General features: G+C 48.8%; 1 protein-coding gene across 1 annotated transcript; it reads right to left on the bottom strand.

Annotated features, from left to right (window-relative positions):
• Positions 1-10,227: 10,227 nt before the first annotated feature.
• On the bottom strand, positions 10,228-20,896 carry CFAP107 (cilia and flagella associated protein 107). The gene is made up of 4 exons (XM_017669776.3): positions 20,424-20,896; positions 16,573-16,686; positions 12,518-12,695; positions 10,228-11,377 (listed from the first exon to the last, which is right to left on the bottom strand). The coding sequence occupies exons 1-4, from the start codon at positions 20,535-20,537 to the stop codon at positions 11,196-11,198; spliced, it is 588 nt and encodes a 195-aa protein (XP_017525265.3). The 5' UTR covers positions 20,538-20,896; the 3' UTR covers positions 10,228-11,195.
• Between the last annotated feature and the right edge of the window lie 1,701 nt (positions 20,897-22,597).

Here is a 22,597-nt window from a genome sequence, read left to right as displayed (position 1 = left end):
GAAAGAGTGAGGTGTGGCAGTGTGCGCCCCTCTTATCCGTGTGACCCCAAATCTCCATCTGTGAGGGAGGTCATGGAAGATGCAGATAAAGCCAGGGCCCCTCAGGCCGCTGGGCACTTCCCAGCACGAGGAAGGGAACCCCAGGATTGGTCTCAGGGCACTGGCTGCCCTGTCACGAGAAGACCCTGAAGTCCAGTGCTGCGGACGGGCACTCACATGTTGGGTGGGAAGCCCTGCGAACACGTCCACCGGGAAGTCTCTGGCACACATGATGCCCCCTCACTCCTTGGTTCATTTCAAAGTTTTTTTCTTCTTAGAACTGAAAATGTGCACCCTTTGACTACATCTCCCCATTCCCCCCTCCCCCCAGCCTCTGGCAACCACCCTTTTTTCCTTTGTGTGAAATAGGCTTTTTTTAGATCCTACATATAAGTGATACCATATAGTATTTGTGTGGCTTCACTTAACACAATGCCCTCCAGGCTCATCCATGTTGTCACAAATGGCAGGATTTCCTTCCATTTTATGGCTGAATAGTATTCCATTGTGTGTATAGACTGATTTTACTTTATCCATTCATCCACCAAAGGCCGTTTAGGTTGTTTCCGTATTTCGGTAATTGTGAATAATGCTGCAGTAAATGTGGGCATGTAGATATTTATTCAAGGATCTCATGTACAGTATGGTAACTGTGGTTCATAATACAATATTTTGTACATGATGGTTGCTGAGAGTAAATCTTAAGCATTCTCACCACACACACGCACACACATGAGATTAAATATGTGAGGTGTTGGACGTGTTACTATCTCAATCCTGGTAATCATTCCACAATGTATATATATATCAAAGCTTTCCCTTGCACACTTTAAATATATATAATTTATTTGTGTTTCTTCATTATTCCTCAATTTTTTAATAAGTATTTGCTGCATATCCAGGGTATGCCAACTGTTATCCTGGGGGACGGGGAACATCCAGTGAATGTGACATGGTCCCACTCTCAGGTTATCTTATGCATACAGACCTTACCTTCTGCTGAGGCAACGAAAAGCACAAAGCTGAAAAATAAATTAAATGTACGCAGACTTGTTCCTCGACCAGAGTCACGCAGGATGGCAAAAATGACTGCAAGCTGAAACTACAAGGCAATCTTAATAATCGATGGGGGAAAATGTGATTATCCCATGACCTTTAAAATATTTTAAGAAGCCTCTTACTGTAGTTATAAATGTACATGGAAGTGCAAAAACAGCAAAAACTAATATTTATATAGTGCACTGTACCTTAACACATTGAGAATTAAGGTGCTTTATTGCTTTGTTAAAAAAAAAAGGAAACAAGCATATTTGAACAGTGGTGGCCTTCTTTGGTTTAAAGGATGACAGGGGATGTTTTCTATGCTTTGGTGAATGGTACTTTCTGGGGCTGGACCAGCTTGATGCATTTAATCCTTTGTGCTTCCAGTGTCATAAAACATCCCTTCCCTGGAAGTTCTGTTACTGCGAAGTTTCTTGCCATTGTCACTTCCTGCGGAACATCATCCTTTCCGCGTTCAAGCGTCTCTGGGCGATGGACTGGGAGCTTGAGACAACAGGGTCTGTGGAGGGAGGGGAGCCCCTGGCTGGTCAAGGTCACATTGCAGGAAAATGGAGGGAGCAGGGTCTGAATTCACTTGCTTTTTACCCAAATGAGGCACCTCCCCACATTGGCCCCATTAAAGAAAAAGGGTGCTGACAGCAAGCCCCTGGAATATCCTTGTCCCCCTCCCCTGGAGAAGACACCTGCGGGACCACTGAGGGTGGCCTGCGGAGGCCCCAGAACAGTGCAGCCAGATCCAGGGAGGGGGCCAGAGGCACCTGGCGGGGAGGGAGCTCCCCCGGCTCCTTCCCTTCCCGAGTCACAGCAGGTTTCCACCCCTCCTGGGTGGTGTTCTGGGAGTCTCACCCCTGGGAGCCGGGCTGGCTCAGCTAGGGTCCTGGGGTGAGGGCAGGGTTGGGGGTGGGGAATGGGAGGGCAGGGCCCTCAGGGTCTCAAGTTCAACATTTGACATCATCCCCAGGTGAGGGCTTTTGCGAAATAGTCTCATATTCTCCTTTCCCAAATCTTTTTGCTGGACTCCTTGGTGGCAGTGGGCCAGCCCAGGAGATGGGGACTGTGGGTAAAATGGCAGTATTCCCAGAATCCCTCGCCGGGCCTTAGTGCATCTCCATATCAATCAGTGATTACAAGGGGGGTGGAGCAGGAGCCGAACCTAGACCAGAGAGGTTGGCTGGGGCCTTCGTGAGAGAGGCCAAGCAGTAGACTAACAGAGCCAGGATTCTTGTAAACAATAAACAGGTTTCTCCCATTTTATTTCTCCCTTTGACTGATTTTGGCTCCAAAGGTTTATTTGCCCCCGGGGTGGGAACACATTCCCACCCACCCCCCTCTACACCCCAGCATTTCTCTGCCCCTCCGCCCTGGAGGGTGATGACTGCCTCCAGGCAAGTCTACTCACCCACCTACACACAGATGGGGTCAGCCTCATTGGACCCAAGTTCTTCCACTGAACAGGCTGCTAAAACCTTTACCTTTCTCACCAGGAAACTGCAACTTTCTCACCAGGAAACTGCAGGCCTCAGCCTCCTCTCTCCTCTCTCCTGGACTCTCTCCACAAGCATCTGTCCCTGAGCGGCTGCCGGCAATGCAGCGACACAGCGCTCAGGGAGATGGACATGGTCTCTGGCTTAAGGGCTGCAGGGTGAAAACAGAAAACAAGATCATCGTTTTCAGGTCACAACTTGTAACCAATTCTCTAAAACACAGGGACTGGTAGGGAAAGCTACAAAGGCCCCTGGCTCTAAGCTAGATCACTGGGGTTATTCCCAAGCACCTTTGCTGCCAGAGCAAGACCCCCTGTGGACCTGGGTGGGAGAAAACCAGACAGACAGAAGCTAGAGTGAAGGCAAATTTTATTCACGATTATTCCAAGGGGAAAAGAGACCCCAGGATCAAATTGGGCTCCAGTCCCAATCCAGCGGGGACCAGTAGGATTTACAGCCAAGGAGCAGGGGTGGGTGGAGGGAAAGTTGCAAGAGGAAACATCGGTTCCGGGGGAATTCTGGCTGAACCAAGCTAACAGGATTCCTGCTACAGGCAGGCCAGAGTGATCCGACACCGAGAGCAGGGAGGGAGAAATTTTGATCAAGTATCAAGGGTGGCGGATTCTTGCTAAACTGACTTAGTAGGGTTCTTGCTAAAACTGGATTTTACAAAGAAGTGTACAGATGGGCCTAGAAGAAGGTTCAGGACTCTGACTGAAGTTCAGGCAAGCAAAGAATGTTTATCAAGGTGGCTAACAGCTGAATGGGTGTGTCTCCCCCAAATTCATATGCAGACACCTTAATCCCCAGGGTGATGGCATTTGGAGGTCAGGCCTTTGGGAGGTGATTAGGTTTGAGTGAGGTCAGGGGGGTACTTAGGAAGAGGGTCCTCACTGGAATCCGTGCTGATGTTCTGGCCTAGACTGAGCCTTCAGAACTGTGAGAAACAAACATTTAAGGCCCCACGTCCATGGTATCCTGTTAGAGCAGCCGGGACTGACTAAGACATAGACAGAATGGGAGAGGAGCAGTGTGGGGGAGGGCATAAGGGCTCTGTTGGACTCACCATGTTTTTTTGGACAAGACATGCAAAATACAGTAAGGACACCATGCTGTCTAGAGTAGGTGGAAGAAAAATGCAGGTCATAGGATTGATTTTATAATGCAATCCTACTTATGTAAAATTGCATGTGAATATAGCACCCATTCGTTCCTTATTTCAGGTCATGTCTTACAAATGTTTACCATATCCCTGGGGTTCCACCAGGCCTCACTGTAGAATAAAGAGTGAAAGTTACACAGGCCTCATCTTCATGGAATATTGTGAATCATATTTGTGAGCATCTTCAGTTGGCATGCTGAGATGTCCAGAAGATGGTCATTAAAATGATAACACTGGTTATCGTAAAGTGCTGGGAATTGGGGTTAGATTTCCACGCAACTTCTCTGTATTTTATTGAACATTTTCTGTAATCAGATTCTTTTTCCTTGACCAGTGAGGAAAATAGAGGCATCTTTGTTTTGGAAAAGTAAGAGCCAACCTACAGTGAACTAGAGGAATAAGAGACAGCGGGATTAAGAGCCTCCCATGAGGGAAGAAAAGGACAAACACATTTAAAAAGAACCTGTTCAGCAGTGTGTCTGGAACTCAGCAAGGCCAGGTCTGGCCTCTGGAGGGGCGATAAACTGGGAGAGGAAAATGCATTTTTCTAGGACCCATCAAAGCAAGCTAAGTTGAAAGGGTCTAAACTTTCAAAGTAGCAGTGATGGGGATAGAAGTTGTGGAGCACTTAAAGCTCAGAGAGACACTGCCTCTCACTTCCATGAGATTTTCCAACCAGATGCATGTAAGATGCTGTGACCTGTACTGCTGTGCTGTGACTATGCGGACACAGAGGCCACGAAGAACAAACCACAGGGACAAGACATACAGAGTTATCAAGTGGCTGCCGAGTCAAGACAGAGAGCCCTGGGCTGCTGAGTCCCATTTGCCACCCTTTGCCCCCGGCATGGGGCTTTCCTGGATGGACACCTGTGACATCCTGTGACAGGACATTCCCGACCTGATAACACACACCTGAGATGACCTCTAAACCCCAAAGCGGCTTCAGTATGAAGCAAATGCCTACCAGTCATCACAGGATGGTCGTGGAGAGAATCCGGGGCTGCCCGGTCCACGTTCCCAACAAGGTTATATGTCCTAATAGGAGAACCACCACATTTGAGAATTCTTTGGGGACAGCTGGGAAGGAGCTCGAGTGGAAAGGCAGGGCCCTCAGGTGATGGGCACCATTGTTTCATCCCAGTCTCAGGGCTCCTGCAGGATCTGGGGCTTGAGGAAGCAGGGGAGGGGGCCTCCCCCAGCTAGTGAGGGGCAGGGAGTCTGGGTGTGCTCCCGGGGGAAATCACTGCGAGGCCAGGCGTTGACTGGCAGCAGCTCTGGGTAAGGGTTAGCAAAGAAGGCATGTGAACATGGGCGATACCCTCTCTGCCTCCCTTCCAGGAGCCCCTGGGACCTTGGCCCTGAACTCACCCCCCCCTGCATGTGTCCCTCCTCCCGGGGCTCACTCCGTCCTGACTAGGTTTCCTTCAGTGTCCAGGCCGCCTGGACAGAAGGACAATCACCATCTCCTCTGCAGCAGTAGCACTGGTGGGTGGAGCCTCGTCTGCTGGTACAGCAGCGCCCAGGGGACACCCCCACACTCCTGACCTACGCTGTCAGGTCTTGGCCTTCGAGGATCCCAGCTCCATTCTCCAGCCCCAAATCCAGCAACATGGACTCTCTGCCCATCTCCAGGCTCCACCCAGGGCACGAGGCTGCCTATCACGGTGTGTCCCGTGGCAGCTATGGGACTCACACACAGTGGCCCCAGCTCCAGGAAACAGAGACCACATGTCCCCTGAGCATCACCCCAGCCACAGGGCTCAGACTCTGCTGTCCCAGTTCTGTCCCAGTGCCCCTCAGCCCAGGGCCACGGGTGCCTGTGGAAGGGGCTCTACAAAGCTCCTAGCTCATCTTAAGCCAGATGTGAAAGAGACTCTAAAATTAAAACCAACGTCACACTTATTGTAGCATTCATTAAAATGGTTAATAATGGTTAATAGTAAATTTTATATTATGTAAATTTTACCTCAATTAAAAAACTGCCTGAGCCAAGGTCACATACTGTAGGATTCCACTGATGTGAAGTGTCTCAAATGGGCAAATCCATTAAGAAAGCAGGCAGAGCAGAGGCGGGCAGGAGCCTTTCACGGGGCACCGTTCTTCGGACATGGGGGGGTGGGCTGGGGGGATGGCCAGTTTGCCCCCTCAGTGCCCAGAGCTCCATGGACCCTGCTCCTGTTAGAGTCTCAGAGCACCAGGCGTAGTGCTTGGATCACATGTCTTTCCAGCATTTCCCCCCTGCCAGGTCCCTGCTGTGAGGGCAGGAGGTGATTCAAGGTCCAGGTTCCTGGGAAGTGCTTTGATAACTGGCCCAGACACAAGCCCGTGTCCTCTCCTGCCCAGACGCAGACCCTGGTCTGACGGGAGCCCCAGAGACGAGCTTTAGGCCCGCCCTTATGCCAACTGCTCTGGGCTTCTGGTTCCATTTGCACACCAGCAGAGCAGGTGCCATCCCAGCTGGGCCCCACTGAGACGTCCCGCTGTCAGAGGAAACCCCATGGTCTCCCCTAACCATTTGCTCTACCAAGGCCTTTTATAGATGCAGAGCCCCTGCCTGGCGGACCGGCCTTCCTCCAAGCCCTTGTCTCACTATCCAACCTATCTGCGTCTATGGCCATCAGGGGGCACTGTGTGCCCAGACTTGGCTGCTGCCGTGCATCCCAGGGAAGGAAGGTGAGAGAGGGCCCGCCTCACCTTAACCTAACTGGGAACACAGGCAGAGGAGGCTGGGAAGGCGGGAAGTGACTGCCAGGGCAGGGCTGGCCACCTAAGTAGGGCTGCCGCATGACCTGATGAGCGCTTTCCAGCCCCGTCGTTTCCCCACCCCGCATCCTTTGCGTCATACTATGCTCCACGGGGGAGTTAAGGAGGAAGTAGAGAAGCCGGGAGGGAGACCTGCACTGCTCCTGGTGGGGCATCCCGGAATGCACTGAGTGGCCATGGGACAACTTTGTGGACGCCCTGGAGGTGGGACAGCAGGACTTGTTCTTGAGCAAATAGGAGATGTGAGGGGTCAAAAGACCTCCTCAAGCTTGGTCTTGTCTTCCTGAGATTGGGAGGTTTGGAAAAGGAGCAGGCATGAAAAAAAAGAAATGTAAGGTGTCTATTGGGTCTTGCTAGGTTTCAGATAATTACATCATGGAGTGGGGAAAAGAAGTCCAGAACTATGCAGTCTAATTCTATTCATATAACATCATATATATATATATATATACACTCATTCAATACTATTTGCAAATGCCTCCCACGGACTTTATATGTTATACTTGGTTCCCTCCTGCATGCTTCACTTACCCCTGACTAGCCCTGGAAACAGCAGGATTTGCGTCTCATGGAGAAGGATGCCCAGGCAATCTGACCTGAGGCTGGGGCTTTGCACCAGACAGAGAAGGAAACTCTTCTCTCGGGGGCAAGGGCTCCTGCAGCAGGCAAGGGGTAGGAAGATCCGAGGAGGGAGTTGGAGACTTGGGTTCCAGAAACCCCATGCAGCCAAGCTCCTCCTGAGCCAGTGGCTGTGGGAGTTCTAGCCCAGGAAAAAAACAGCCCAGCTCAAAAGCCAGATCCAGGAACAACTGGGTAACCACAATTCCACCCCGGTCTCTCCAGGGACCTCAGAGACATCCCATTTTCTCAGCTGAGGTGATGTGCTCGACAAGTTAATGACTGGCTGGAATTGGGACCTCAGCGTGCGCCCCACAAGGCTTCCAGACCAACAAGGGTTTGCTTTCAAATTCATGCATGAATTTTTCTGGCGTCAGTACCCCTAAGTTCACCATCAGCCACCAGATGTTTTCCAAGAACAAACAGAAAATCTGGTTTTGGATTATTTTCACATCTACTCTTCAGAGTTAGTGTCAATCACAGAGAAACCCTGAACCTGAAACCATAACCCCCTGCAAATTGTCAAGTTGGCCACCAGAGGGCAGGCTTTTCCCAGCCAGTGAGCTGAGCCCTAGGGGTGCCTCCCAGGCTTGGCTCCTAAGGTGCCCTGCTCCACAGTCAAAGCATCGTGTCTTGGCAGAGGAAAGGGCTGGCACACGAGTGGATCCTTCCTCAAGTCTAAGTTGTCCTCCGGGGCCTTGGCTGTTTTCCAGCTTGTTGTCTGTGTTGAACAACAGCTGCTGCTATTTATGGAAGGTTTATTATGCACCAGGCTCTGGGCTCAGGATTTTTATCTGAATTAGAGAAGATCATTGTACCCACTGGTAGTGGAATCGAGCGATTCAGAGAGGAGCAGTGCCTTCTTCGAGTTCTCAGTGGCACTGAAATTTTAAGGCCAGCCTATTTGAGTGCTTTTGGGTATTGCCTGGGCTTGTGGCTCCAGCCCCTGGCAGGGCGCTGCCCACTTTCGGCTTCACAATCACATTCTGGAGTCCTGGCCTCCTGCTGTTGCTGGAGGAAGCCTGGGAGCCTCAGGTCCAGATGTTTACTGCATTGTTTTCACTGCAGAATCTGTTATTCTGAAGAAACTGCACAAGTAAAATGAAAGTCGAGTCGCTCAGCCTACGGAATGGTTCCCAAAGTGTGTTCCCTGGATCAGCATCCTCAGCTTGACCTGAAACATGTTAGACATGTGAGTTCTCAGCCCCACCCAGGCCTCCTGATCTAGAAACTCAGAGGGTGGGACCAACACCGGTGTTTTAACAAACACTCCCCACCACCCTGGCAGTGCTGATGCTGTTCCAGTTTGAGAACTGAGGGGAAGCAGGAGTGCAGGGCAAGGGTGCCCTGGCTCAATTCCTCTCTCCTTCCCACTGTTTTGGAAAAGGTAGGGAAATCCTCCATCCTGGTCCAACCAGGGCCACTGCTCTGGGTTGTGCAGCCCAATTTGTTAATCTGGTTGCAGTGTTTTAGTCTGACTTTTGAACACCTAGTCTGGTCCTAGTACTTGTGGTCACTGTAGTGTCTGCAGCTTTTTTAAACTGTGTGTGTGTATGTGTGAGACCAAGAGGCACTGACCAAGTGCAAGAGCCAGAGGCCTTGGGCTCTGTTCAGTCCCACCTACACCTCCCACCATTGCCCCTCCACCTTCCCGACTGCCTGGAGAGGACTTGGCCTATTGGGGGTTAAGTGATGGAACATGTGTGGGCACAGAGAACTCTTGCCTTGTATCCAGGCACGACACTCACATGAACAGTGTCTCCCTACATGTCCACATCTTCATTCCCAGAACCTGTGAATATGTGTACATTCAAAAGGAACTTTGCAGATGTGACTAAGGATTTTGAGAGAGGGAATTGTCCTGAATTATCCCACGGGCACAATGTCATCACAAGGCTCCTGAAGAAAGGAAGACAGGAAAGAAGATGCTCATGCTGGCTGTGGAGATGGAGGAAGGGACCGTGAGTTGAAGAGAGCAGGCGTCCCCTAGAAGCTGGAGACGGCAAGGAAACAATCCACCCCAAAGCCTCTGGAAGGAACGAGCCCTGCGGACCCAGTGTGGACCTCCAGAGCACCTCCCAAGCTGTAAGAGAATGAATTTGTGTTGTTTCAGCCCTTACACCAGTGGTGTTTGTTTCAGCAGCAAAAGCAAACTAATACACCATCTTTCTGGGCCTTTAACAGACCTGCCAAGCTCCTTCCCAACCTGGAGCCACACACACATGCCATTCCTGCAGCTCTGTGAGGTCAGTGATCATGGACTTGATCACGGCTCAGTGGATGTGTGTGGAATGAACAGATGGCTGCTGGGGGTATGAGGAAGGCCAACCCACAGTGGTCACTTGGAGCTCTTCTCCCAACACAACCTCCTTCTACCTGTCAGTCGGTCATTCAACAAACATTCCTAGGCATCTCGAGTGTGCCAGGCTCTGACTTCATGGAACTTTTGACTCCAGTAGACAGCATCATTGAACAGACTCTTGGAGAAAGGAGTGGAGGCTGGAGTGGGTGCTGCGGTAACCCTAGAGTAGGAGGTCTGGAGCCAGCAGGAGTCCTTGAAAGGGGGGGCAAACCCTCCAGCTTTCTGCACTTTGAGTCGTGCTACTTGTCTGCCAGTCACACACATGTGACCATGACCTAAGTGCATGGCAGACCCAGATACACCCAGCTGGTCCCCAAAGTTTCTGCTGGCATTTCTGTGCTGGCACAGCTTTGCACAAGGGCTAAGCATGCACACGCTAGGACCAGCCTGTCTAGGTCCAGCTCTAGGACCCGATCCCTGTGTGACCTCATCCCAGCCGATTGATCTCTGTTGCCTGTCCCTCCATCAGTAAAACAGAAATGGCCTTTATAATCCCCATGGACGGCAGTGGTGACGAGTCAATGACATGATCCCACCCAGGCCCAGATCCTGACTTTTACTACACGCTCAACCACAATAATACTGGCTCCATTTTTTGTGTGTCTTTTTTCCCCTTGATTTGCTAGAATGTGGTAGCAGGTGCCAAAAATGTAAGGAAAAGATTCATGAGAGAATAGTTATATCTATTCATTTTTCCACACAGCAGAAAAGACACCTGTTGTTTGTTGGTTGTTTGTTTTTAGTGGCTGAACACGTGAGACATGCAGGCAGAACCACAGAGTCACACTGATACCACCGGTGTGGACGGATGGGCTGGTCCTAAAGGATGGGGAAGCAGAGAGGTGACTTCTTCTCTGAAGGTGGCAGAGGAATCTAGGGGCTCACTTCCCTCCGAGTCAGGAGTGGGAGAAGCTGGCTCAGTCCTGGGAAGAACAAGGGCTCTCCGGGCATCAGGAGGGGATGGGGCCTGGACATGGGGATCCACTGCAGGGTAGGATCTGGGGCAAGCAGCTGGATGGAGTCTCAGAGTGAACCAGAGTGGGACATAATGAGTGCACGTCCAGAGAGGAGCCTCAAAAGAGGTAACAGTTCATTCATCCATTCATTCATTCAGCCAGTGATTATTAAGCACTAACTATATACTGTGCCCAAAGCAGTGAATACAAACAGTGTGGAGGGGGCATGAGGCAGTTTGGCCATTACCACCAAATCCTGACAGCCAGAGAGGAAGACTGGAGACACGTCATCCTCAGCCCGAGGCTGGCCTCTCCATCAGGTGGTAGGACATGCCTCTGAGGTCTCAGCAACAGGGCTCTCTCACAGTAAAAGATCCTTGGGCTGGGAGGTTGGGGGCAGATGCTGTGGGCTTCCCTCTCTCTGCTCCCTGGGGTCCGTGCCACCCCCACCCCACCAAGAAACAGGGGAGTGGACCTTAAGGGTCCTTCCAGTTTGTTCTGACTTTCTGCCTTCTGTACATACATGACACACCGTCGCCAAAGAGCTTTAATTGTGGGATGGAAGAGAAAGGAGCCGGTGGTTTGGAGGAAGGTGGGGAACAGTCCAACACAGACCATGATTCTAAGGCCCCCAGATGAGCTGGATTTAAAACTCTGGGTGGAGCTGCACCGCCTGCTGTCTGGCAGGCCCAGCAGGGCAGGGGATCGCCAGTCGGTTCTGCCTCACTGCCAGGGGGGTGCAATTCTCAGATGCGTGGGGCAGGGTGCAGGCCGGGGAGCGGGACGGGGATGGCGTGCTCCCGCCTGGACAGGGCACACAGCGGCGGTCTGGGATAGGATGAGGTGTAAACGCTCTCCCTCGGGGCAGCTTCAGGTGTGAGCCACCTCTGCTTCAGCCGCTCGTAGAGTCCGTAGTTTGTCGGGGGAGCTGCAAGAGAAACCAGGGTCTGGGTGACCAGAGGAGGCTGCCCAGCTGGCTGGGGGAATGCGTTTTCCCAGGCTGCTACCTCAGGGTCATAGGCTGGCAGGGCACTGAGGGCAGAGAGAGGCTCGCAGGAAGGTACAGGCTTGGCCAGCCCCTGAGAGCCTCAGCATGGGCCCTGCTTCCTCTGTGCTCAGGGGGACCAGGGCCGCTGGAGAGAGCTTGGGAATGCCAGCCCCAAGCCTGGCTGAGGAGGACCCCGTTGCCTCCCCGTAACTGTCCCAGCCCACAGGGCACCACTCTTTGACTAATGCATCCCTTTGCAACAAGATGGATCTACAAAGAGATGCAGGCAAAGCATGGGGGGTTGGCGGTGGCTTCAAACGCAAATCCCTCCGCAGTCTGGTTACTCCAGGAAGGGCCAAGTCCACAGCCCTTGCAGGGCCTGGGAGCCGCCCTGTGGTTTTCCTCTGCTCCGGCTTTGGACCTTTTCACTTGCTCTGCCCTTCCCTGGAATGCTCTGCCCACCAATCCCTGTGTGGCTCCCTCCTTCTCAGCTCCACTGTCTCCCCCAGAAAGCCCATCCTTCATCCTTCCACCCAAAGGAGGTTCACAAACAGCCACCTCACCTTCTATCCATCACCTATTTTCTTTTCTCCATCTGGACAATGTCCTAGTCCAAAATTATCCTACTTACTAGATCTTAAGTAATCTTATTCATTACTGGTGTCTCCTTTGTCTCCCCAGAGGAATGTCGACTCCCTGAGGGCAAGCTTCCTCCCTGCTGGTCACTCTTGTGTTCGCAGGTGCTACAACAGGGCTCGGCGTCTGGGGAGTAATCAGCCCCCGTTTGTGACTGACAGGAGAGCGTGGGAAGGCTGCTCCTGCACCTGTGCTCCAGGTACACGTACTGCCCCGGTGCACAGGCGAGCACTTCATCACACAGACAGCATCCTCCTGTGTCAAGGGGACAGGGAGGCAGCAGCCCTGGGAGTTAAATAGCACCCCCAGGTCCTATTTAGAATAAGGACCGTAGCATCTCTTTGTAAGGCTGTCCTGGAGCCAGGGTCCCCCACGTGGGTCCTTCCCCATGAGTCAGGCACACCGCAGCCCTCTGCAGGGGAGAAGCCTGAATTACAAAAATACCAGGAAGGGGGAAGTCGGCTTTCTCCGGGAGCCACAGCAGCTTATGTCCACTCCAGGTGCGGCTTGGGGGCAGGCCTGGGTTATAATCATGCCGGTTGTAATTGTCATCATACGTGCTGATCAGATAGTGGTATGCAGGCTCCTGATGGTGGGTGATCAGATGTTTGTACGGGAGCCCCTGGACAGACAGACAGACACAGTGGGCATGTTACTGATGGGAGCATGGCGTCTACCTGGCCGGGGATGGAGGCAGAAGCTCCCAGCCATGGAGGTCTGTGGTGCTAATGGGGAAGTGGCTTCCACAGGCTGGGGCCAGTGTGGCTCCCTGAGTCTTTGGGGTCACCAAACTTGGGACCCGCTGGTCTGTCCCCAACTCCACCTCTGATGCGGCTCCGCCTCAAACACATCCCAGCTTAGCGCTGTGGGTAAAGTGAAGGTTCCTGTGGCCAGGATTCTCACCTGGCCCTGGTTGGCTAGCTCACTACACACGTGTGGGCAATACGTTGTTACTGACTCTATACGAAGAGCTCTCTGCCCAGTGCTCTGGGCTGCTGCACAGCTGCAGGAGAGCAGAGACTGGAATGGTGGCAGTGCTGAGGACAGAGACTGAGACGGCTGCAGGGACAGAAAAGCCCAGAGGCAGAGACCAACTTGCTGCATGCAGACTTGCTCTGAGTGAACGGGATTCTAGTGACTGACCTGCCACCGTGGGAATAAAGTTGGGTATAAACGCTCTCAGCCCAAGAACTTTCCATTGCCATTTTTTCGGTCTCATTGAGTCCATAGTGAACTTGTCCGGGGCTGAAACCCATGGGCAAGACAGCTGCAGTCAGGGCTCTCTGGGAGGGGTCCCCAGCCTAGGCCAAGTCAATTCACCCCTAGAATGAGCTATGGGGACAGACTGAAATGAAAGGACACCCAGCTGAATAGGGGGAGTCAGAGCCACCTCACCACAATGCCCCTGTGATCTGAAATCACACCTTTTGATTTGTCTCAAGTCTCATCCGTCCAAGCACGGATTTCCAAGGCAAGTGAAAGACATTAAATGTGGAGCCAGACATATGCACCTTGTATTTCAATCAGTTACTGTGGGAAGAGTCAGAGAACGCTCCGTAAATTGTCTTCTCCTGCAAAGGATTTATGGCTCCCTCAGCTGGGAACTCAGGGAGTGATTTCTTTGGTGAAGGGAGTTATTTACAGGGAGAAGAAAGCCATGTTCTCCTTACCATGAGACGTTTGCCTGAATCAGTACTTTTTCTAAGAAAATCTTCTTGGCCCTGGAAGGGAATCCTAGGGGACTGGGCTGATTTACAGGGGATGATAATGTGGATTTCCATGCCTGTCCCCTTGTCCTGAGCAGACAGGGAGGTCTATGTCTGCCATGGTCTGGAAATGCAGGCGGCACACATATTTCAAGTGTTGGTTCCATAAATAAGTCCGAGCACAATGCCAGAGAGGGACGAGGGAGATGGACACAGACATTAAGCAGGGATTCCCAAGATCCTCATCACCAGGTGACTGGGGTCTATTTCCAATGCCACAGAAAGCAAGTTGGAACAGTTCCCATCGACCAAGGGAAGTGCTAAGGGGCATCAAGGCAGGGGAAAGAGATAGGCCAACACGGATTTTCGTGCTGTCTCTCTTGGTTTTCTCTTGGTTTAGGATATGGCTCTGCTGTCTGGATTATGTGCCCCACATTTTTGTTTTGATCAGGTATGGAAAGGTGACAGACAGAAAGACAACCACCTTTGAAAGAAGAGTTTCTTCCAATTCCCAAGAGGAGAAAGCATGCCACATCACACAGGGCCACACGGGGACGCACCAGAGTCACAGAAGGTACAGCGGAGAGCATGGCCCAGAGCCCTAGTGCGGTTTCCAAGGGAAGCACTGGGCGGGACAGGTGGGCAAGTTTGAGAAGTTTAAGATTGCATGGTTTGAAACCGCATGGATGGAGCTAGAGTGAAATAAGTCAGGTGGAGAAAGACAAATACCATATGGTTTCACTTATTTGTGGAATATGAAAACAAAGCAAAACAAGGAACAGAACAACATTAGAATTCACTGACACTGAGAAGGGACTAGTGGTTACCACGGGGGAGGGGAGCCAGTGGAGGTGGGGGAAAGGGGGAGGAGGACTGCTGAACCACTGTAATGTGCATTTGATAGTAAAAAAGTAAATGAAAATAGAGAAATTAGAACTTTAAAAAAAAAAGATCGCATGATTTGGATAATATCAGTAGGCTCTGGGCTACAGGGGTGCCGCTGGTTGTCAGTACTTGCCCCTCAAGTGATTCAGGGCAGGGAGACATTGGCTTGGTCTGTGAGCGTCAGATAAAGGAGTGGTTGGAGGTATGGATTCTGGGTTGGTTGGTTTGCATCCAAAAGACACGCTTGCAGGCAAGTTGTTCACTATCCCTAGGAATTAGCTAGCCCTGGGAGGGTAGTCCCTCCAGGATTGGCCAGGCCTCTAAGATGTCAAATCATTTAAAATAAAGAAAGTTTAAAAATGCAATTAATACACCTGCCTAGGGGGAAACGCCTGGGAAGGAAGTCCTCCTGGGAGATGGGGGATGGCAACTCCAGCTACGCACATATCAGCATTTGCCTAAGAAGGGGAGAGAGCCAAGTAGGAGCTGGAAGGGAAACTGTCCGAGGAGGCAAGGGCAGAATGAAGCACGCACAGTCCTGGTGGCACGGAAGCAGCCGCGTGGAAGCTGAGGGGCTCCCCGCACAGGGCAGGAGATTTGAGCAGAGTCCTTAGAAATGAGATATCCTATTGCTCTGCTCTGTTCGCGTTTGTATTGGGAGGGTTGGAGAAGGGGGTCTTCTTAATTTTAAGCATACTGTGTTATGTGTGGTTATGCCCTTTGTCAAGGTTTATAATGGGTCCAAGATCTTCAAGGAAGGGCACTAGCATGTATGGGGAGCTAGGCTGAGTGCCTTATACACGCTGATGGTTGAGGGACAGGAGCCCCACATGGAGGCTTCTAATTTTGACTTCCTTATATTCAAATGCCCTGGTGTCTTCAGGGCACACTAATGGCAAAGGTCAACAGCCCCAGAGCATCAACCTGGTCCGAGGATGCCAGCATGGTCCAGAAATGCCAGCACAATCCAGAGATGGCGGCACAGTTCAGACAGGCCAGCTCAGAGCTGAGAATTTGGCACTGTTTATCCTGACCTGGTTCCCCAAATGCCGAAGATAGTCAACTCCAGGAGATGATGAAAAGGAATCTAAAGATGCTCCTTGCTTGGCCTGCAGAGCAGCCACCTGCTTAGTCCCTTACCAACCAGCTTCACAGCTTCAGACAAGACACTTATCGCCCGTGGGCACATTTTCTCTGAGCTGCTCAGTCATTTGGGTCCATTCCAGCTCCCAAATACCCCGTTCTGGCAGATGTCCACCCCTCATTCTGTGCCCCCACCCTGAGTTTAGGCAGGTGTAGGGTTAGGTGGGGAGGGGGTGGGGAGCATGTCCTGAGGCTGCCGTGACCCTGGAGGCCTGGAACACGAGGCACACACAGGCAGCTAGTGAGTGAGAGCGTGCCGATTGGCTCTTGACTTTTAATGCAAAAGAACAGGAAACGGGGGCACAGGTGATTCAAGCACTGTGGCCCAGACATCCTCAATACTTGCTTTTGGAGCACCTTGTGAGAGTCCTCACCGTATTCACCTTGCTTCAGCATTTACCGTGCGTGCGTGCGTGCGTGCGTGCGTGCGTGCGTGTGTGCGTGCGTGCGTGCGTGCGTGCGTGCGTGCGTGTGTGTGTGTGTGTGTGTGTGTGTTTCCCACATCCCCTGCCTGTGCCCTGTTGGAATGATCCAGAAAGTGCTGGGGACCGGGCCGGGGAAGGCTACCAGCTTGAGATTAGTCTGATCATCAGCCCCTGGGGTAAATAAGGGTGAAGGCCCTGGGCAGAGTGTGGGCTGGCGAGGGTGCGGATGAGCCCACTCCTATGTTCCTGCAAAGGAACGAGGCCGAGAGGTTGACTGATGGTGTCCCTGGGGCTCTGGGAGGGGCCCAGGCCTGGGTGTGGGGCCCTCATGTGCCCGTACCTCAACTCTCCTCTCTGCATACCACCTGGAAATCTGGTCCGGTCTGTGGCATGGGAAGGGGACGTACTCTTTTCTGTAGATGCACTGGGGTGTTTTCTCAGTGGCTTTGGTGAACTGGAAAAGACCAGATATTCAGGGGGACTTCCGTGATGTGATGCCCCTTCTCAATTCTGCTTCGTCCCTCCCCTCTCGGGCCACCGGAAGTGGGGCAGAGAAAGGGCAGATCTGGGCATCAGGGCATTCACCCCTCGGGAAAGCGGCTGTGGGGTCACCTGACCGCTCCCACGGTCTGCAGTGTCCCCTTTCCCACCCTCTCCCCCTGCCCTGCCCCCTGCTAGCCTCCTCCCTGTCTTTTTCTTCTTTGTTTGCCTAGTCTTTCCAACTCCAGTCTTTCTTCCCTCCCTGCCTCCAACCCCATTATATTATGTTTACTGGTAGATTTTTTTAAAAAATCTATTGTGGTAAAATATACACAGCAAAATTTACCATTTTAACCGTTTCTGAGTGTTCCTTCAGTGGCATTAAGTACAGCCACACTGCAGCCATCCCCACCATCCAGTCTCCAGCACTGTTTAATCGTCTCAGACGGACACTCCGCCCCGTGAACAGCTCCCTGCCCTCCCCTCCCCCAGCCCCTTGCAACCCCCACCCTATTTCCGTCTCTGAAGTCTCTGAATTTGATACTCCAGGTCCCCCTAGAAGTGGAATCATACAGTACTTGTCTTTTGGTGACTGGCTTACTTCATTTAGCCCAGGACCTTCATGGTTCATCTGCATCGTAGCATATGTCAGAATCGTGTTCCATTTACAGGCTAAATAATGTTCTATTATATGTCTATGCCACATTTTGTTTATTTGTTCATCTGTCATTGAATTACCTCTACCTGTGGCTGCTCTCAATAGTGCTGCTATGAACATGAATGTACAAATATCTCTTCACAAGACCCTTTCAATTCTTTTGGGTATATACCTAAAAGTAGAATTGCCACCCATATGGCAATTCTCTGTTTAATTTTTTGAGGATCTACCATACCATCTATCATAGTGGCTATGCCATATTACATTCCCACCAGCAATGCACAAGGGTTTCAATTTCTCCACATCCTCACCATTTATTTATTTTTTTAAATAATAGCCATTCTAATGGGTATGAAGGGGTATCTCATTACGGTTTTGATTTTGGTTTCCCTAATAATTAGTGATGTTGAACATCTTTTCATGTGCTTCTTGACCATTTGTATATCTTCTTTGAAGAAATGTATGTTCAAGTACTTTTCACATTTTTAATTGAGTTTTTGTTGTTTTTGGATCATAGCAGGCTTTATATATTCTGGATATTAATCCTTTATCACATATAGGATGTGCACATATTTTCTCCTATTATCATGAGCTGCCTTATCATTCTATTGATAGAGTTCTTTGATGCATTAAAGTTCTCAATTTTGATTAAGTCCCATTTATCCATTTTTTTTCTTTGTTGCCTATGTTTTTGGTGTCATATGTAAGAAATTGCCAAATGCAATGTCATGAAGATTTTCACCTATGTTTTCTTCTAAGAGTTTTATAGTTTTAGGTCTTATATCTAGGTGTTTGATCCATTTTGAATTAATTTTTATGTAGAATGTGAGGTAAGGGTTTACCTTCATTCTTTTGCATGTGGTTATACACTTTTCCCAGCACCATTTGCTGAAAAGGCTGTCCTTTCTCCATTAGCACCTTGTTGAAATCATTTGACCAGATATGTGAGGGTTTATTTCTAGGTTCTTTATTCTATTCCATTGGCTTATTTGTCTGCTTTTATGCCAGTATTCCACTGTTTTGACTACTGTAGCTCTGTAATAAGTTTTGAAATCAGAGAATGTGAATCATCCAATTTTGTTCTTCTTTTTCAAGATTGTTCTGTCTGTGGAGATTCCTAAGGAATTTTAGGGTGAATTTTTTTATTTCTGCTAAAAGCATCATTGGTATTGCATTAAATCTGTACATAGTTCTGGGTAGTATTGACATTTTAATAACATTAGGTTTTCCCATCCTTGAACTCAAGGTGTCTTTTATTTATTTTTTTTAATTAATTACTTTATTTATTTATTTTTTTTTGAGAGGGCATCTCTCATATTTATTGATCATATGGTTGTTAACAACAATAAAATTCTGTATAAGGGACTCAATGCACAATCATTAATCAACCCCAAGCCTAATTCTCAACGAACTCAAGGTATCTTTACGTTTGTTTGTGTCTTCTTTTATTTCTTTAACAATGTTATAAAGTTTTCAGTATGTCTTTTTCCTCCTTGGTTAAATTTATTCCTCAGTATTTTATTTTTGATGCTGTTGAAAAAAAAATTGTTTTCCTAATTTTCTTTTTAGATTTTGTATCCTGCTGCTTTGCTGAATTTAATAGTTTTAACAGGTTTTCCTGCCTTTTTTTTTTTCTTGTTTCTTTTGGTCTGTGCATCTGTAGTCTTTAGGGTTTGGTACATATAAGATCATGTCATCTGCAGACAGATATCATTTTGTTCTAATTTCTAAGCTTCTCATTTTTTTTCTTGCCTAATTGCTTTAGCTAAGACTTTCAATACTGCGTTAAATAGAAGTGGCAAAAGCAGATATCCTTGTCTTATTTCTGATCTTAAAGGAAAAGATTTTTGTCCTTTATCATTGAGTATGATGTTAGCTATGGGCTTTTCATGTAAGGCCTTCATTATGTTAAGGTAGTTAAATGCTAAGTAGAATTCACAAATGAAACCATCTAGTCCTGGGATTTTATTTTGGGAAAACTTTTGATTGATGTTTCAATCTCCTTGCTAGTTATAGGTCTATTCAAATTTTCTATTTCTTCATGCCCCTTTCTTCAATACATACTGAACTTCTTTGGCTCTTGCAACATCTTTTGTCTTAAAATCTATTTTTTATGATATTAGTATAGCTACTCTACTCTCTTTTGGTCACTGTTTGCATGAGATATCTTTTTCCATCCTTTCATTTTCATCCTATGCATGTCCCTAGATCTAAAGACAGTTTCATAGATGGCATACAGTTGGATCCTGTTTTGTTTTGTTTCCATTCTGCTCCTTACACATCTTGCTTTCCAAAACAAGGCCAAGTGCAGTCAGAGCTAACAATGGCCACAGGCCATATCTAGCCAGAGGGGTGGTAAATGCTCATGTTCTCCATAAAAACAGCCATTTGCAATTCTCAGAAGTTACTATCAACCTTCCCCACACTTACACCAAAGATTTCAATTCTATGGCACCCTCTTTTCCTTGCCTATTTCCTAAGAAAACATGAGGATGTCTGGATGCAGACAGGTAAGTGGCTTAGTCTGGATTGCCACAAGTAAAGATATTCCATTTCAAGTAGGCCAATTTCAGGCAAAATATTTTGTGATGGCTTTCAAAGCACACGGGAACACGAAGAGGCAATTCAGTCTGTTTTGAAAGTAAAAACTGAAATGCACAGGAAGGGCAAGGTTGTGGAACAGGTGTCAGAGAGCAGCTGCTCATCTGTAGACATTATTGCAGGCAGCACATTCTGGAAAGGGTCATACCAGGGAGAGAAGACTCTCCAAATCCAGGTGCACAGGAATTAGCCACAGGGAACATCAGTTGCCTAGAAACACTGCACTGAAATGGTACTTTGAGGCACAACTCTGTTGACACCACTGCTATGACGTTTTCAAGGTATAATGGGAACTTTGATGATTGCCTGAATGTAATTCCCTATGTAGAGCACAGAGACCCTAATGCTATGTTCTTAAGATATAACTTACTTAAGGCCCTTAATTTGGAAATAGTAGTTTCCTGCCAGTACCCAATCCCCCAGCCCTCTGTCCACCTTCTCTCTTTTCTTACCTTCCTCCTCTCTTCCACCCAATTTCCAGTGAGCACTCTAGTTGAATACTTGGTCTCAATCTTCCAACTTGGAGTAGACAGTGGCTGTGGACTCAGATCAGTCAAACACTGCATGGTAGGAACTTTCCCCAAGCTCCTTTGACTTGACACAATTTAAGGTTGTGGCGGTGGTAAAATGTGAAGTTGCTGAGTTTGGGGTACCTTTTTTTCTTCCCAGCCACCCTTCTGAGTGGATGATACCCTGCCAACTGCACAGAATAAAAGGGCCCCAAGAGAATTCGCTTCCAGCCTCCAGGGATGATGTGATCTTGGATTCCCTACTGTTGACTGTCTCCATGGTGACAGACTCTGAGCATAAACACTCTTCTTAAGGGAGCAGCTGATTCTTCAGAAGCAAAGCTGACCTCAAAAGGCAAATTAAACCAACAAGAGCCGCCACAACAGCAAGACCCAGGAGGACCTGGTTTCCATGTTGTTACATCCTGAGAGGCGTCATCCTTACTACATTTTTACAACAAGGGTGAGTTGAGATCACCACATTCTTCTGCTACTTAATGAGTTGCTAATGTGCCGGGCCCATGCTGAGATATTTGCAGGTTTTCATTCACTTAATCCTCGCAGCCACCCTATGAAGCAGGTGCCATGATTATGCCCTTTTTACAGATGAGGATTTGGAAGGAAAGAGAGATTAAGTAGGGCTGAGATTTAAAACCACAGATTAAGGCCTGGACCACTAGGCTCACTCACAGTCTGCCTGCCCCTTACCTAAGGGCCTTCCACGAAGAATTCTATCTTTTGCTCCAACTGATACAACAGGGACCATTCAGTTACTCTTCATTCATTCATTACATGGTCATTTCATGGAGCACCTGCTATGTCTTGGGGCCTGAGTGGGGACTGCAGTGCACCGGTGACTAGACTGAGGCCCTATCCCCACAGAACTCAGTCCATTGGGATAAAGGCCATCATCTTGTTTATTCATTAAACAAAAACAAAATAAAATCAGGAACCACTTAAATACCTATCAATAGAGCACTGGTTCAATAAATTGTGGTACATCCATGTAATGAAATTTCCTGTAGCTGTTATAAAAGTTTGTCATAGAAAGATGTTTATACCATAAGGTTAAGTTCAAGAGGCAGAACCCTTGGCACAAATGAGGATGTTCAATGTCAAGTAGGCCATGCAGAGAAAGTGCTTTCAAATGGGCTTTCAACAAAAATTGAGGAACTCTAGGAAATTATTTGTTCCATTGAAACTAACCATGTGGCAGGGAAAGGACATTGAACGTGCACCACAGAGCACAACAAACCCTCTGTTTGACAGGGGCTACAGTCTGGGGCAGGGCTGGAGGCAGGAAGGGACGATGTCCTTCCAATCAAGTACACAGGAGCCCCATCTTCTATGTAATTCCATTTGAAGACTTTGTATTGTAAAGTTGAACACAGACATGAAAAATTGTATTAAAGATAAATATACAGATAAATGAATTATAGTAAAGCAAAACCCTATACCACCAGCATGTAATCAAGAAGAAAAACATTGCCAGCACCCCAAAGATGCCCCACATGACTCCTCCCACACGACCTGGCTTCTGCGGCCATTCCTTCCTTGCTTTCCTTTATATGCCTCACCAATGGATGCATTCCTGAACGCTAAGGCTTAGTTTTGCCTGTGAGCCCACAGGCAATCCTGTGGAAATGGAATCCTATAGCATGTTTCCATTTGAGTCTTGTTTTCTTTTTCTCAATATAGCTAACGTTTTTAAGATTCACTCACATTGCATGTAGTTGTGGTCACTATGAGTTTTCTGTACACAGTCCAAGCCTCCCGGTGTCCAGATACAGCCATTTCTCTAGGGCAGTGGTTCTCAGATTTTCCGGTCTCTTAAACATTTTTGAAGGTCCGAACGGCTTTTTAAATTTGAACTGTATTTGTGGTCTGGAGCTAGGTCCTACCAGCTCATGGAAGCCAATTGTGCTGGTGTCTTCCACATTCTGTAAAGTCATTATTTGTAGCTTGAAATCAACATGGGGGGAATATTTATACCACAGAAGTGGCAAATCCAATGAATTATATTAATGTGATAATTAATTATTAATTTCAAAATAACAGCAAACCTTCCCTCTGTTGTGATCTGTTGTTTTGTTTAAAGGAGAGAATCCAGTTTCACA

Source organism: Manis javanica, chromosome 4 (genome assembly GCF_040802235.1).
Source record: "Manis javanica isolate MJ-LG chromosome 4, MJ_LKY, whole genome shotgun sequence".
Classification (NCBI taxonomy): Eukaryota; Metazoa; Chordata; class Mammalia; order Pholidota; family Manidae; genus Manis; species Manis javanica.
Note: the sequence above shows the minus strand (reverse complement) of the source record. Positions and strands in the feature narration are given on the sequence as shown.

Excerpts from the sequence above, each read along its gene's own strand:
- CFAP107 (XM_017669776.3), bottom strand. The coding sequence starts at position 20,537 with ATGCAGTGTTTGACTGATCTGAGTCCACAGCCACTGTCTACTCCAAGT. Across the intron at positions 16,687-20,423 it reads GGGTGGAAGAGAGGAGGAAG|TTCACCAAAGCCACTGAGAA; the intron begins GTAAGAAAAGAG and ends GGTCTTTTCCAG. Across the intron at positions 12,696-16,572 it reads ATGCAGAGAGGAGAGTTGAG|GGGCTCCCGTACAAACATCT; the intron begins GTACGGGCACAT and ends CTGTCTGTCCAG.